The sequence below is a fragment of the Fragaria vesca genome, linkage group LG6 (genome assembly GCF_000184155.1).
Source record: "Fragaria vesca subsp. vesca linkage group LG6, FraVesHawaii_1.0, whole genome shotgun sequence".
Taxonomy (NCBI): domain Eukaryota; kingdom Viridiplantae; phylum Streptophyta; class Magnoliopsida; order Rosales; family Rosaceae; genus Fragaria; species Fragaria vesca.
The window spans coordinates 215,805-232,326 of record NC_020496.1 but is presented as its reverse complement, the minus strand read 5'-3'; the positions used below and the strand labels follow the sequence as shown (position 1 = coordinate 232,326).

The following is a 16,522-nucleotide window of genomic DNA, read 5'->3' as shown; positions in this document are numbered from 1 at the left end:
AAAAAAAAAAAAAAGTTAAATCAGTTTAATTATGTTTTGTACGTAATTTATGGATTTTGTGGCCATTTGGTTGAAAGACACAGGGAATGGTAAAGAGACTTGGAACGGGAGGATCTCATAAATGAAAGCTTTTAAAATGTTATCCCCTCAAGGTATGAAATGTTACTCCATCATTTATTTTTCCATACACATAGGAAGACCGAAGATATATGTGATAATGAACAAATGCTTGAATCCATTCTTGATGATTCCATTGGAATATGAACAGAAATGACCCTCACCCACAAAGAAAGAAAGCAAGAAGACATAGGGATAGATATAATTACCCACCACCCTAAAAGTTGAGATAGTTACAAGCATTCACTACGGTTTAAATCTCAGTCTTACATATAGTTCTTACATATAAAACACACAGAGTCACAATCCCTGTGATCTAAATCTACCAAATGGGTTTTCCCAAACTCTTCCTCCTCTTCTTCCTCTTGGTCTCAAACCCATCTCGATCTTATGCTGCAGAGAATGTGAGTGTGACTCTCTGCTACGAGACACTCTGTCCTTATTGTGCCGATTTCATTGTGAACCATTTGACCAAGATCTTTGACAATGGGCTCATATCCGTCATCAACCTCCGAATGGTCCCTTGGGGCAACGCTTGGCTCAATTCTGATGGCTCTTTCGCCTGCCAGGTCAGCTTTCTCCACCCCAATCGCCTCCCCTTCTTTTCTTTTCAGCTACTCACTCATCTTCTTCCAGCTACCTCAGTGTCTATTTTATCTCTCTAAGTATGACGTCGTTTTGAATGTACGCCGCCTTATCTTTCCATCTTTTTAAATTAACTGCCCATGTGTTAATCTCATTTACAATTTTACCTTTGTACTTGTAGAATTTACATTTACATAGGCATGTTATTGAATTACTGAAAAGTCTAGCTAGTTGAATCAAACGACAAAATCACACACCAAGAGAGAAAGGGTATTTTTGGTTTTTGGACATTGACATGTCTCAAGCCCTGAAGGCTTACATGTGTGAAGTTTAGAAGTACTAAAAATTAGGGGAGGGTTCATCCAAATTATTTTAGTAAAGGTTGAGGTTGTTTGAATTTTACTATACCTATCAGTTTTGTAGCTCTATGATTATTCCTTTAACCCCTTCTGTGTTGTACAACATGGAACAGATGAATGCTTAACACAATTGAGGCCTGTACCATCACCATCTATCCTAATGTGGTAAAGCTTGTCAATGCCTCTAGGAAAAGATTTTACAGACTTTATCCCAAACATGTGCATATGACGCTTAAAACTTTAGTTTGGTTACTAACTACGGTGGATTAATTATGATGCAGAATCGACATTTTAGATTCATCCACTGCGTTGAGCAGCTCACATTGCACAACAAGCACGAAAAATGAGCCGATTGCTTTGAAATGTTGAAGTTAGGGACTGTTCCTATCGATTGCTACAACAGTGGATATGGCAATCAGGTCACTTCATTTTCAGTCCGACTTTGTTCTGGATGTTTTTGAACTTTTTCATCATTTGAGCCTTGACAAAATTAATCTTCACGGATTGGCAATTTGGCATTGATGCATAGATTGAAACAAAATATGCAAAGGAAACTGCTCAGCTTAATCCACCACATAGATTTGTGCCATGGTTGGTTGTCAATAATAAACCACTTGCAGATGTTAGTCTCTCAATAATCACATTTTGGATTTCTTATTTCCTCAATCTTTGACCCCCTGTTGACCAATTTTGTCCATGTAGAACTATGATAAATTCATGACCGAATCAATTGGGAATGAAAGATCAATTCCTCAAGTTTGTTTAGCAGAACAAGGAAGAAACTCTACATCTTAAGCCTTAGGAGCAGACAATGTGGCATAAAGTTTACATTGACATTCCATATGTTAATCGAACCTAATGTTGATTGATATGACATAGTTGAAGCTGACCTATAAGGTTTTATGGTCTGATAGTGTTCTTATCTTTTGTGTGTGTTTTCAATCCATGTTTTGTTACTGCTAAATTATTCTTGTCAAAATTTGAAGGCTTTTCACTGCCACCTTCATGTACTTATGATTGAGATGATTAAGTTATGGCAAAGTAATAGTAGCAGGTAGGTGTGACATTGATCTATAACCCTGCTGATGCTGCTGCTCTCTAGTTGATCATTGCTCACATGGTTGGATGATTTTTTTTTGCCCAAAATTGTATAATTAACAAGAAGCATTCATTTTCTGCATAAACTTGTCCAAGGATATGCTTATGACCTGGCCATCATTTATATCAGAGTACCAAACCCAACAAAAGCAATTAAAAGAGAGGAGGGAAACTATTACTACATCATATGTGCACAATTATAAAACAGATCTAACTGCAAAAAATGGCATCTGCTCGATTATTCTTTACTTGTCTCATTACCTGTTCAATGTTCTTGCTCACATTTCCATGTTTTGCTGCTAACCAGAAAGTTACTTTGTCACTTTACTATGACACTTTGAGCATATCTTGTGCTACCTTCATTGTAAAAAATCTTGCTAAGATTTTCGATGATAATCTCATCACCATCTTTAATCTCAGACTGGTTCCTTGGGGTGATGTATACGCCAACAAATCGAACAACAGCACTGCTTTCTGTCAGGTTTATATTGATCATTATTTGTACCAATACCATTTGTTCAAAGTTTTTGCAACATTTTTATAAAATCATTAAAGTGATGCATATGTTCTTTCTGTGATACTTTCACAGCATAGGCCAGATCAATGCAAGTTGAATTCTCTGCAATCATGCGCTATCGATGTTATGCATGATGTGGTGAGACAAAAATGAGTTTCAATGAAAGGTTATCAATTTATTGAGTAAGAAATCGATTTGAAATTTGATTTTGTGATGCAGAACAAGCACTTTGCTTTGATTTACTACATAGAATTTCTGGCCATAGAGGGAAGGCAAAAGGAGTGGGAAACTTGCTTCAGATCATTGGGACTGCCTAAGAAACACATTTTGGATTGCTACAATTGTTCAAATGCAACAAAGGTTTCATGTTTTACTTACTATATTCCTATTTAAAAGAATATATGATGTTAATAAGTACTTGTCAATTATGTTTGACATTATTGGATTACTGCAGCTTGAACAAAACTATGGCAATGAAATTATGCACCTCAATCCACCTCTAGAGTTTGTACCATGGCTGGTTTTGAATAATCAACCTACTGGAAATGTTGGTCCTCTTTCTTCCCTCTTTTCTCCATCTCCCCCTTTTTTTCGTCCCTCACTCTCTCCGAATCAAACTTAACTTTTGTCTGTATGAAATGCAGGACTATGAAAATTTTGCCGGCTATGTGTGCAAGGCTTACAAATGTAAAATTGTGTCCATGACATGACAATCTGTGCACTTGAAGCAAAAGACAGAATAGACACGCTCAACACAAGCAATCAATCATCCAGAATCAAGCCTCAGTCCAGGACCTTTGATTCAACCAAAGTCGACATTTTACCAGCAAATCAGATTGCATAACTCCACTAGTTGTGGATCATGATGAAAAAAAGAAAGATTTTCTCAATCTACTACTTGATCATAGGTTCTGACTTTGTAGTTTGTTTGTAAACGGTACCACTCTATATTATTAATTAAGATGTACATGAATTTATCAGAATGTGAAAAGTTTGTAGCGATTACAAAAGTAAGACATGTATATATATAATTACCTTAAAGTGGTATAGAATTCCACCTTAGGATTCCATTTGTATGGGACCGACTATATGTTTGTTGGAAAAAAAAATATCATTTATGATTGATAAGATTTTACTGGGTTTAGAAACTAGCTATGTATGATTTCTTAGTTTTCTTCTCCAAATTGTGAACCATACCCTTGAAAATGTGCCTTATGCATATCAAGCAGAAGCATAGACTGGCTGTCAACTCTGTTTCGATCAAGTAATATACATATGTGAGTGATGTGAGTCCATACCTACCACATTGAAATATATCCCATATAATTATTTTCACACTCCATTTATCAACTAAAAACAAATGCATCTAAGAGCATCTATCTTAATTCAGTCATCTCTGATAATCACATTTTAGTAAAATGAAAAAGAGATGCAACTCCCACCTTCTTGCTTAGCTGGTCATGAGTCATGACTCGTAATGAAATCAAACATGGTCAGTGGCTACATTGGAGCAGCTATATATGAAATATGCATGAACAACAACAAATGTGTTCAAAGTTTCAAACTTCAAAGTTCAAACTGATGGCTCCTCCCAAGTTCATTTTCTTTGTTGCTCTTACTTCATCATTGTTGTTCATTTCTACGTCTTGTTCTTCCGTTGGGGATCATGGCATCAATGTTTCATCTGCTCTAGAATCCGAGAAGGCCACATTGACTCCTAATGGAGGCCTTCATTGATAGCCTGCCTAGAATAGCCTAGCTGGTGTTTGTATATAACAACAATGATCTTCTACAATTGTACTTCGATATTCCAATGCAATTGTACGCAGCGTTGCTGAGAGAGATGGACGAGGTTGAAGCAAGGAGAAGAAACAAGAGATTTCAGTTGGGGTTACATAAACCCGTGAATTTTGGGGGGTTTGTGTAAGAAAGTGTGGAGAGAGACACGAAGACTACACAACTTCATTAAAACGAATCTTGTTTCACCTAGACACAGGACACAGCTTATTTGCTTACATAAGCTAGTCCAGTCCCCGTAAACCCGTATAGCAAACGAGCTGCTACGGTTTGCGGTCAAACTTAGCAAACTTAGAAACTCCAAATAAAGAATCACATCTTCCTTTAAACGAAAGAAAAAAAAACTCCAAATAAATATAAAGCTAACAAATCTCGAATCTTCCAATTTATTCATATTAGGAAAGTCTAACCTCCCTCTCTAGTTTTGTTTGAGAATTAGAGTTTCTTGCTTTTAAGCACTGGTCGATGAACCTTCACATCCTTCAACATGAGCTTAGAATGACCTTCCTCTGTTAGTTGCACAAGCCCATTTCAGTATTTAGGTTGAATAACTCTAATCTAATTAAGATTTGTCAAATTTAAAACGACTTCACTCTAATCTCTTTGTTTTTTCATCAAGAAATTATGTAACATGTTATAGTCCTGTCATGAAACAGTTTCCTAACTCTAATCAATTAAGAAGTCGTATCCTATAAATACATCGTCGCAGACTCGCATTTCAAAGAAAGTTTTGAATCACCAACAAATCAAGAAACATCGATAGACTCCAACCAAAACTGTCGTCAAAGTTATCAAAGTTATCGCCTCATTGATAATCTGACTGCGTAACGTTGGTGATGGTTGCAAACACTTCGCCTCACTATACACCAAAATTTGAAAAAATTTCAATTTTGAAATCTAGGTGCGAAACTGGAAAGGCATCTCTCAATTTTCTTAAATTTTCTTTCAAATTAAAGAACCCATTGCCCATTGTTTTCGACCAAAATTAAATATCATTTATATTTAGTTTTCGCTTCATTAGCACGCCCAATTCTGACTCCTTGGCGTTTAAATTTGTAGGGTTATTACCAAAAACCAAAACAAACACACACCTTCACCAAACCCCCAAATCTCCATAGCCGTTCTCTGTGTCCGAAATTTCAAACCCTAGAATGAGGAAAGGAGCCAAGCAAAAGGCTCGCCCGGCGGCGATGGAGGCCAAGCCCAAAGCCACCGCCACACGCGCCAAGCGCGTCAAGGCCTCTCAGCCGCAGCCGCAGTCGGAACCGGAGTACGTGGAGGAGCAGCGAAACCTTCAAGATCTATGGAAGGCGGCGTTCCCGGTCGGCACCGAGTGGGATCGCTTGGACTCACTCTACAAATACGACTGGGATTTCTCGAATCTCGAGAAGGAATTCGAAGAAGAAGGAGGCAAATTCCACGGCATCGGAAACAACAAGGTCTACCTCTTCAGCCAGACCGAGACTTCTTCGCCGTCGGTGCCGGTGCTGATCCCGACGCTGGTCGCCGTCGTGGCGCCTCGGCCGCCGTCGATGGAGATTGGGATCAGGTCTGTGCAGAGAGAGGAGAAGGAGATAGTTCCGATGAGGCAGATGAAGATGGATTGGATCCCTTACATTCCTCTGGAGCAAAGAGAAGGCTGGAATTCCGAGAGAGGAGCCAAGTCCGGTTCGAATTTGCCGCAGATTTTCGTGCTGGGATGCACGCAGAGGAAGGCGAGCTTGAAGCAGATGAAGGAGGACCGTTGGATGAAGTTCCAGTACTGTATGCCGTATTTGATGAATCCGAATGAGGAGGAGAAGGAGCAGACTACTGTGGTGGATATACTCTTCCCGAGGGAGCCGCAAGCGCCGCTGTTTGTGCAGTTTGATTGGGAGTTGGATGAGGTTGAGGAGTACACTGATGAGCTGATCAAGGCCGAGGAGCTGACTGAGGACAAGAAGGAGGCGTTCATGGCGTTTGTGAAGGAGGAAGTGAAGAAAGTGAAGAAGAAGATTAGGGAAGAGAAGGAAGCGAAGAAGAAGCTAATGGAGGATCCAAAGTATCAAGAAGCGAAAAGCTATTATGAGAGTATGAGGCTTTACAAGATTTATACAGTACAGACACCAAACACTCCTGTGATTGAGATGAAGTCTAAGGGAGGTTCAAGGGAGGTTCTCGAGGGGAGAGGAGGTTGATGGGTGGGAGTGGGTTTGGGGGTTTACGGATGGGTTGAAGGAAGCCATTGGAGGAAAGATGAGAGCTTTGGTGTGTGAAGCTCTGGGGTTTGACGAAGATTGGAAATGGAGTCAGGAAATGGGAGGGGATCAATCTGTTTTGGGCCTTTAGTTGGGCTTGAGCCGAAACTTATAATATGGGCTTCCGTGTACTAAGTGCTTGAATAGCCGATTTTGTGAAAGTGACTAATATCTTCTAGTTTTTGGTTTATAAGTTGAACTTCTGGACATCCGTTCCTTTCGATCAATACCCTACCACTGTAACATCACTGGACATCTCTTAACTACGAGTCAGTTTTTCTCTGGTGGGCTGTTTAAATTTTTGGAAAATTGGGGGAAGACTTGGAAGTCAAGGCACCCTATCTATCACTAGAACCAGCTCAGAATTTTTGTGCTTCTTTCTTGTGCATCTTTCATGTATGTTGAGCTGGCTTGTTCATCTTCTAATAAATCTGTGGCAAACTTCTATATATGTGCATGTGAGTGTGATATGTGAAAGAAATGTGCTCTAGTTGTCAAGTTTGTTCTCATTATCAAGTCGTGCATACTCCATTAACTTGTGAGGCATTTGATCGAACACATGTGATATCAAACAATAATCAAATGTACCTGGCAGATTCAAACCTAGGGACGAAGATCACAATTATGGGCTTTGCTTGCATTTCATGTTCGCCCTGTAAATTTGGGGGAAATGTGGGAAAGCTGTTAGGGATTATATGATCAAAGACCCTGATAGGGTTAAAAGGCAGAGTTTTGAGAAAGGGCGTACCTTTGTTTGGTTCATCAACATCCATGTTAGTTTCAAACCCTCAAAATCTGTCACTTCTGATTTCAATCCCAACCCGGTCGTGGATGTCAGATGTTGTGGCCACTTGTCGTTACAAATTACTTTTGCCACAAGAAAATTAAGTGACAAAATATTGTAATGGTGTAATCCTTGAGAAAATTTTAGTAGATTATCACACAAGTCAGTGAAGTCACTTGCATTACTCTGCTCGATCACGACCAGCACTACGGTTTATGAGTAATTACCAAGTCGTTCGTTGTTCTATTGGTGAATAATCCTCTTACTCATGTTCGTTGATAAGACTTAGTCTTTGGGTCTAGAATGTCTTTAAAAAAACCGTGTGATTTCTATTAAAACAATATCTTCTTTGGACGTGAAATACCTTTAAAGAAACCATGTGATTAGTTTTGATTAAAGGAAAAAAATACTTGTTGGCAATTTCAATGCATAAACCTATATGTTGGAAAAGACTGGCGAGTCATGCCAGCCAGCCAGCCATGCTCAAATCTCATGGAGGTTTCTCCCGCGCAAAAACCTAGCTTTAGGAATTAGTAATAATGAAACACACCGACTACGACATGGGGAAGACTTCAGACTTCAGAGTCAAGCCAACCACAATTCTCTTGAAGTCCTTCCCACATTTTCCGCTTCCAGTCCCTCCACTTTTCCACAAGCCATTATCTCAGACAACAAAGTTTGTAAATTTGCTTGGGTAGACCAATAACTTCAGTAAGCAATTGAGATGCAATCAAAGCACCTGTTCATGACGTTACCGAAGGACTCGTTTGGGGGGTGTCTTTGGTACTAATTCAACGTTCTCACTTTAGTGCAATTTCCTGGCAAGATGAACTCGGAGAAAAAGAAGAAACTGAGATTACAAATCTGCATTGAGGGAACAGAATCATGAAATGAATAAAGCCTTTTCCCCTCCAGGAATGTAGCCTTTGTTATTGGACTAGCCTATTCTGTGCTTTATTGCTTTGGAGATTGCGTTCAGGTCTGTGCAGAGAGGAGAGAAGGAGATAGTTCCGATGAGTGAGATGAATATGGATTGGTTTCCCTGCATTCGTTTGAATTTGCCTCAGATATTCGTGCTGGTATGCACACAGATGAGGCAGGAACGTCGGATGCAATACCTGTTCTGTATGCCGTATTTGATGAATCCGAATAATCAAGATGAGAAGGAGCAGGAGGATCCAAAGTATCAGGAAGCGAAAGCCTATTATGAGAGCATGAGGCTTTACAAGATTTATCCACAACAAACACCAAACCCTCCTGTGATAGAGATCCAGTCTAAGTACATCAACTTCTACTATGGAGAAGCGCATGAGATTATTTGAGGAATCGAAGACCTGACCTTGCTTGTTTGGCTTTACCTGCTGAATTGAATTGAATTTTTTCATATTGTTTGTTGTTGATTATTTCAGCCTTATGAAAAGAATTTAGATGAATATGATTTTTCCCGTCGAGTTTTATATATGTTGTCGGATCGGTATATCTCTTTTTCGATTATGTTTGTTGATGAATTGAGTTTTCTTCACATCTGTACGTTGAAACTGTAAAACTGTGCCAAATTACAAAGCGTGTCCCTCTGTTGAATGTTCTTTGAGTTTGATTGTTAACAATTATCACATGCCTGCACTTTGATGAGTACGAATGTATATGTATGTTACATGTTGGGATCAAGAATTTTGGTGCTCGAGTATGTCATATTAGTATTCGAACAAAGGTAACATAGAGTTCCGGAGACAACTAGTAAGCAAATAAAAGAGTTGGATCATTGCTAACAAGAATCAACATGGCCATACATGCATTCTTGCTCAGCATGCTTAGAGTATCTTCAAGTCATATGCCAACCTCTAGAATTAAATACACAACTAATATAGAAACACAGAATTCCACAATACAATATATCTCATCAGACTTCCCGAAACTAAATCCCAAACAACACCAATCAAAATCATCATGTAGTGATACAAGGAAGTCGTAACGTACATAAGACTACAAAAAAATGTGTTTGAAGTAAATCAGTGGTTTCGTTTGAAAGTCATTATTGATTGAGTTCATATTCTAAGTTTCATTTCAGGAAAATGTCTTAATTAATTCAATACTCCGAATGGAATCATATTTGAAATTTTGAGTATAATCTACTTGAATTAAGATTGTTTATGAGTTTTTCATTAAGAGAACCAAGTAACTCTGCTCGTTGTAATCCTATTACGATAAAGTTTCCCAATCATGATTGATTAAGGAATTGTAGTGTATAAATACATCACCACCGGATCACTCAAACGAAACCGTCCACCTCTCATTACAATTCTCTAGCTTCACTTTTGGAAAGCAAGAGCTGAAATAGCTGATAGAGCATGTTTGAACACAAATTAATAACCTAAATTGCGAGATTATTCTCAATTTAGATGTCGGTCTAGTATGTATGTGAATTCTTTCATAAATATATTATATAATTTAGATTCCCAGTTAGAAGCTTGATTAGATCTCAAATAACTAGCAAAACAACATTACTATAGCTATTAATTAATCTAGCTATTATCTTGCATTGAAATGGAGAAACTTGGACCAAAAAGAGAACAGATACATAAATGGGGGAAATTAACTACTTCAAATGTGAGTGTAAATTTATTAGAGAAATCACCAAAAAGAAGAGTTCCCTTGAGGCCACATGAGGTTGGTGAAGGACTCAGCTACATCAAGCTGGCATGCATTGTCGATCCCCAAGCTTTCGTTCAAGGGAATGATGGGGCACTTGCCTTGGTAGCTCTGGTAAGCCCTGGGGATTGTGTGCTTCTGCTTGGTCTCTTCAGCGAGATCAAACAAAGCTTTCATGGCCATCACCTTGTCTTCACGTAAGCGCATCGGCATCACCTCTTCCTGCACCAACAGCAGAAAGCAGCCATGACTCTCACATGCCTCTCTCACTTTGGTGCTCATAGCTCTCCATTCCTCACTCCTCTCTTTCTTTGGGACCAAACACTCCTTCGAAAATTCAAGAACTGGTACTAGTAGTGCTTGATCATGATCAACGTCCTCACCCATCTCTCTCTTTCTCTATCAACCTCCTCACCCAGCGAAAATTATAATTACAACATCTGAGTTGCAAATAGCAACAGCAGCTGTTATTAGAAAAGCTAATCGTCATCATCATAATAGGGAAATGAATGTCACCAGCTATATATGGCGAGCTGTACGTGTATTTAGATACGGAGAAAATTATATACAATGTGGGAATGTGGAAGGAGATGATGATTTCTTTTCTTTGTGAAGGGAAGGGAAGATGTGGCATTCAGTTGGGCTATTCATGACCGGACTTTGGCGGCGACGACGAGGATTGGATCGAGCTGAAGACTAAGCAGTGGCTGCTGCTGCTTCCTCCACTGGCTCTGGTTGAAGAGTGCAGATGAGATTGCGGTCACCATACACATTGTCAACACGTCCTGATATAATAGTCAACAAGATTCAACATCAATCGGATTGTGGATCAAGGCAACACAAAAGTGAATGCAGAACAAACACTTTGCGTGAGTTGGATCGCTTGGACTCAGTGTACCAACATGACTGGGATTTCTCGAATCTCGAGAAGGAATTTGAAGAAGAAGGAGGCAAATTCAACGGAATTTGAAGAAGAAGGAGACTAGAAATATATGGGATCCTACGGTTCTGATTCCGAATCTGGTGGCGGTGGTGGCGCCTCGACCGCCGTCGATGGAGATTGCGGTCAGGGCCGTGCAGAAAAAAAAAGAGGAGGAGAAGGTGATAGTTCCGATGAGGTATATGAAGATGGATTGGATCCCTTACATTCCTCTGGAGCAAAGAGAAGGCTGGAGTTCCGAGAGAGCAGCCAAGTCGTCTGGTGGTTCCAACTTGCCTCAGATTTTCGTGCTGGGATGCACGCAGAGGAAGGCGAGCATTAAGCAGATGAAGGAGGACCGTTGGTTCCAGTTCCAGTATTGTATGCCGTATATGATGAATCCGAAGGAGGAGGAGAAGAATTCGAAGAAGCCGATCGATACTGAGGTTGATATACTCTTCCCAAGGGAGCCGGAAGCGCCTCTGGTCTTACGATTCGATTGGAAATTTGACGAACTTGAGGAGATAAGCTAATCGAGGCCGAGCAGTTGACTGAGGTTGAGAAGGAGGCATTCATGGATTTTGTGAATAGCCTAGAGTAGAATAGCCTAGCTGATGAAACATTGATGCCATGATCCCCAACAGAAGGAGTCGGCGAGGGAGAGGAGGTTGATAGGTGGGAGTGGGTTTGAGCACTGAGCATCTGAGTTTTAAACTTTTAACTACTATTTGAATTCTGATGAACTGAGGCATTGTTGCTTTTACTGACATAATTCAAAAACTGAGGCTCTTATGCATTCAACCTGATTTAATGAACTATTTTGAGGTTCCATATTAACAATGCCTCAGTTTGATGAACTATTTTGAGCTTCCGTATCAACATCTACATCAAATATTCAAATTAGTAGGAAATTTACATTGAAGAAAACAGCCTTCTGCAGATGGGGAAGACTTCATAGTCATGCAACAACCACACATCTCATGGTAGCCTCTTTCCACAGTAACCTTGAAAGCGACCAATTCCATCACCACAATATCATTACCCCTCTTGGCGTATAAGAAGGGGCATCCTCATGTCACCTCATCTTCGTCAAACGGATGACATAACTCAAATTACAGATGATCAAAAAACCAAGTGATATGTGAAAGATAACACACTACATATAATTCTTAAACTTTTATGCTACTACGGTCTGCATGACCACATAACCATGCATCTAAGCTTGTCAACAAAAATCATTACTAGAAAAATAAGTAATTTCGGCATTCGAAATATATGTATTGTCCATGTCGAGCAGTTCTATGAACTATCTATATAATAGAATTTTCAACATTTTCCAATACAAACGTTTGAACACAGAGCCTAGCTTCCAGTGTGACTGACTCTCATGGTCCTTGTAGGGCCGGCCAAAGTCTTCTGCATTCTATCATAATATTTCTAGTGGTTACAAATCTCAGAGGAGTTAATGAGTTATCCTCTTTCACCTTATAAAAGCCAACATAACCATTAAGAATTCTTCACATAACCACTAAGTTTTCTGCTAATCCAAAATGAAAACTAATCAGCCTCATTTCTTCCTTTTCTTTGTCTCGCTCTGTGTTAGTATCATCATCAACCCTGTAGTCCATAGCAAGTGTATACCAGACCAGCAACAATCATTGCTCCATTTCAAGAGCGACCTCTTATTTAACGCCTCTCTTTCCACCAAGCTTATTACCTGGAACTCAAGTACCGATTGTTGTTCTTGGGTCGGCGTTACTTGCAGCACCAATGACAGTGTTTCGGGCCTTGACATCAGCAGTGAATCTATCTCAGGTGGTATTGACAATTCTAGCAGCCTCTTCCATCTTCAAAATCTTCAAAGCCTCAATTTGGCACACAACTACCTTGGCAACGACTCTCAATCAATTCCATCAGCATTCGGGAAGCTCATGAACTTGAGGTATCTGAATTTATCTCACAATTATTATTCAGGGAAAATTCCGATTGAGATCTCACGCTTGACGAGGTTGGTAGTTCTTGATATTTCTAAATTGTCTTCCTTCTTCTTTGAGGGGGATCCCCTTGAGATCCCAACTTTACACATGCTGGTAGAGAACCTCACAGAGCTTAGAGAGTTGCACCTTGACTCTGTCCAAATATCAGCAGGGGGTAGTGAGTGGTGCCAAGCCATATCATCTTCCCTTCCCAACCTTAGGGTGTTGAGTTTGTCCAGTTGTAATCTTTCTGGCCCTTTCCACGATTCTCTTGCTAAGCTCCAGTCCCTCTCTGTGATTCAATTGGACTCGAACAACATCTCTGCTCCAGTTCCGACATTCTTTGCCAACTTTTCAAACTTGACATCCCTGGATCTCGCAGATTGTAATCTGCAGGGAACATTTCCGAAAGAAATCTTTCAGTTACCTTCCCTCCGTAAGATTAGCGTTTCCAGAAATGAAAACCTTGATGGTTCCTTGCCAGAATTCTCAAAAAATGGTTCTCTTCAGGACCTGTATCTATGGGGGACTAATTTTTCAGGGGCATTACCAAACTCTATTGGCAACCTCAAGATGCTGTCCACAATTGGTATCGAAGGCTGTAATTTTACAGGATCAATCCCCAAGTCGATGGCAAACCTTACGCAATTGGTTTACTTGGAGATGTCTGGAAACAAGTTTGAAGGTTCAATTCCGTCATTCAGTGGGGCCAAGAATCTAGAGCGCATAGACCTCTTTTCAAATGGTCTAACAGGTAATATTAATTGCATCCCCTGGAAAAACTTTTCTAACCTATCCTATCTCGACTTAGGTGGAAATATGCTCAATGGGAATATTCCATCAGCTCTGTTTTCTCTTCCCTTGCTAGAGACTCTATATCTTGATGATAACCAATTCTCTGGTCATTTTCCTGAAATTTCTAATATCTCATCATACTTTCTCAAACGACTTTATTTGAGTATAAATAATCTGGAAGGGCCAATACCCATGTCTATCTTTGACTTTCAGGGTCTTGAACTTCTTTCTCTTTCTTCAAACAATTTCAGTGGCTCATTTCTTCTGGATAGTCTTCAACATCTCAGAAATCTTTCTTATCTTGATCTTTCACACAATAGCTTGTCTCTTAGCCATGATGCTACCAATTACTCACACTCCTATTTTCCTCAATTTGAATCCTTGGGGTTGGCTTCACTGAAGTTAAGAACATTCCCTCATTTCTTGAGAAATCAATCTCAATTGGTGTATTTGGATCTTTCGGATAACCAAATACAGGGCAATATACCCAACTGGATTTGGAGGTTCGATTATCTCTCTGACCTAAATCTTTCATGCAACTCTCTAGAAACTCTTGAAGGTCCTACAATCAATCTCACTTCTCTAGAATTCCTTGACCTTCATTCTAACCAGCTCCATGGGAAAATCCCAATTTCATTGTCACCTAACATGTATTATCTAGATTACTCTAGGAATAACTTCAGCACTAACATACCGACTGCCATTGAAGATCTGCTTCCTAACACTCGATTCTTCTTTATTGCAAGCAACAACCTACAAGGGATCATTCCAGGATCAATATGCAATTCACATAACCTTGAGGTTCTTGATATGTCCAATAATTCCTTGAGTGGAACGGTTCCTCACTGCTTGACTACAATGAGCACCCTTTTAGTACTGAAGCTAAGGAGAAACAATCTTAGAAATGTAGCCAAGTTGTCTCTCAATTGCAGTTTGCAAACACTAGACATTAGTGATAATCAGATACAAGGTCAGTTGCCAAAATCACTTATCAACTGTCCGCAGTTACAAGTTCTAAACGTTGGAAAGAATCAAATAACAGGTCCATTTCCATGCTTTTTGAAGATCATATCTACGTTGCATGTCATAGTCTTGCGATCCAATAAGTTTTATGGAGGCGTTGGATGTCCCAAGACTAATGGCACTTGGCCAATGCTTCAAATTATAGACCTAGCTCACAACAATTTTAGTGGAAATGTACCAGGTAGAGTTTTGACAACTTGGCAAGCAATGATGGCTAATGAAGATGATGCCCCATCAAAGCTCAATTACCTTCAATATCATGACAAAAATGGAACTAGTAGTGATTATTATCAAGATACTGTTACAGTTACCAACAAAGGTCAAGAGATGGAGTTGGAAAAAATACTTACAATCTTCACCTCCATTGACTTCTCAAACAACAAGTTCACTGGATCTATACCCGATGAAATCGGAGAACTCAAATCACTACATGTCCTCGATTTCTCAAACAATGCTTTCACAGGTGAAATTCCATCATCATTAAGCAACTTGAGCCAGCTAGAGTCTTTAGACCTCTCACATAACACCTTGAGTGGTCAAATTCCAGTACAGCTTACAAAACTCACTTTCCTTTCATTCTTGAATCTCTCAAACAATCAACTCGAGGGCAGAATTCCGAGCAGTAATCAATTTCCAACATTTCAAAAATCTTCCTTTGAAGGAAACAAAGGTTTGTTTGGGCCTCCCTTGACCGAAGAAAACAAAACAAGGTTGTCACCGCCGGAACCAGAAAAAAGTCATCCAAATTCTAGAGATGAGATTGATTGGAATGTTATCAGTGTTGAGATTGGATTCGCATGTGGGTTGGGTATTGCTATCGGATCACTTTTGTTTTGCAAGAGATGGAGGATATGGTATTACGGAACTATGTATAGAATTCTTGTGAGGGTATTTCCTCAAGTGGAACAGAGGTTTGGTCGTCACAGAAGACATGTGTACATAGGCGAAAGGTACTGAAGAAAGTTGGGATAATTCTCAATTGCAACACACACAGCTCAGTTGTTGGCTAGTAAGGAATAAGGTATGTGGTCAACTTTGCTTCAAACCGTTCAGCTTTCCTTTTCTTTTTCTTGGGAAACTTTTGCAAGTAGAAAATAGTTATTTCAACTTATTGTCTCCCTTCTTTGTGCAGCATTGTATCTAAGGCCTTTACCATGGAAATCTGCTGGAAGAAGAAGTAATCAGCCTTTTGAATATAGTGAAGACAACTTTTTCTATGCAACCACATCTTATGGAACTGAAGCATGCATGAAGACTGAAGAGGTCTATCTTTGTCTTACTCCTGATGCTAACCTCATTAGAGATGTTAGAGTGAAGAATAAGTCTCAAACAAACTGTACGTGTTAGTATGTTATGGAGAGTACACACAATTGAACGTACTCAACTTGAGAATGTGATAGCTTTTTCTCTTGACAAGCCATAGGTACTACACTTTAACATTTATTAATATTTGTTTCGTCTGTCAGATTTGTTAGGGTTGTGTTTCACTAATAGTGTCATTTGATTTCAGATTAAGAAAGCTTTACTGAAGCAGCTCAATCTGTTCCAGAGGTACTTTTCAAATCAGCTTTCATTTTGTAATAAGATTAGTAAATTTAATTTCTCAAAAAAAAAAAAAAAAAAAGTTAATCAGTTTAATTATGTTTTGTACGTAATTTATGGATTT

The 16,522-nt window shown here is 39.3% G+C and overlaps 3 protein-coding genes and 1 pseudogene across 4 annotated transcripts in view; 3 read left to right on the top strand and 1 right to left on the bottom strand.

Moving 5' to 3' along the window:
• The first annotated feature begins 446 nt into the window (after positions 1 to 446).
• On the top strand, positions 447 to 3,386 carry LOC101304791 (annotated as a pseudogene). The gene is made up of 9 exons (XR_185088.1): positions 447 to 683; positions 1,162 to 1,226; positions 1,343 to 1,480; positions 1,591 to 1,683; positions 2,467 to 2,640; positions 2,749 to 2,814; positions 2,896 to 3,036; positions 3,131 to 3,223; positions 3,321 to 3,386. The product of XR_185088.1 is annotated as an uncharacterized LOC101304791 (transcript).
• Positions 3,387 to 5,624: 2,238 nt separating this feature from the next.
• LOC101304496 lies at positions 5,625 to 6,650 on the top strand. The gene has a single exon (XM_004304681.1). It carries the CDS (start codon positions 5,625 to 5,627, stop codon positions 6,648 to 6,650), a length of 1,026 nt encoding a protein of 341 aa, XP_004304729.1.
• A 3,475-nt stretch (positions 6,651 to 10,125) lies between these two features.
• On the bottom strand, positions 10,126 to 10,530 carry LOC101304207. The gene has a single exon (XM_004304680.1). It carries the CDS (start codon positions 10,528 to 10,530, stop codon positions 10,126 to 10,128), a length of 405 nt encoding a protein of 134 aa, XP_004304728.1.
• Positions 10,531 to 12,612: 2,082 nt separating this feature from the next.
• LOC101303923 (receptor-like protein 12-like) overlaps positions 12,613 to 16,522 on the top strand; it is a 6,127-nt gene continuing 2,217 nt past the window's right edge. Inside the window, exons 1-2 of the mRNA XM_004304679.1 lie at positions 12,613 to 15,526; positions 15,989 to 16,161. Of these exons, the coding sequence (XP_004304727.1) occupies positions 12,613 to 15,526; positions 15,989 to 16,161 (3,087 nt within the window). The remainder of the gene's footprint in view (positions 15,527 to 15,988; positions 16,162 to 16,522) is intronic.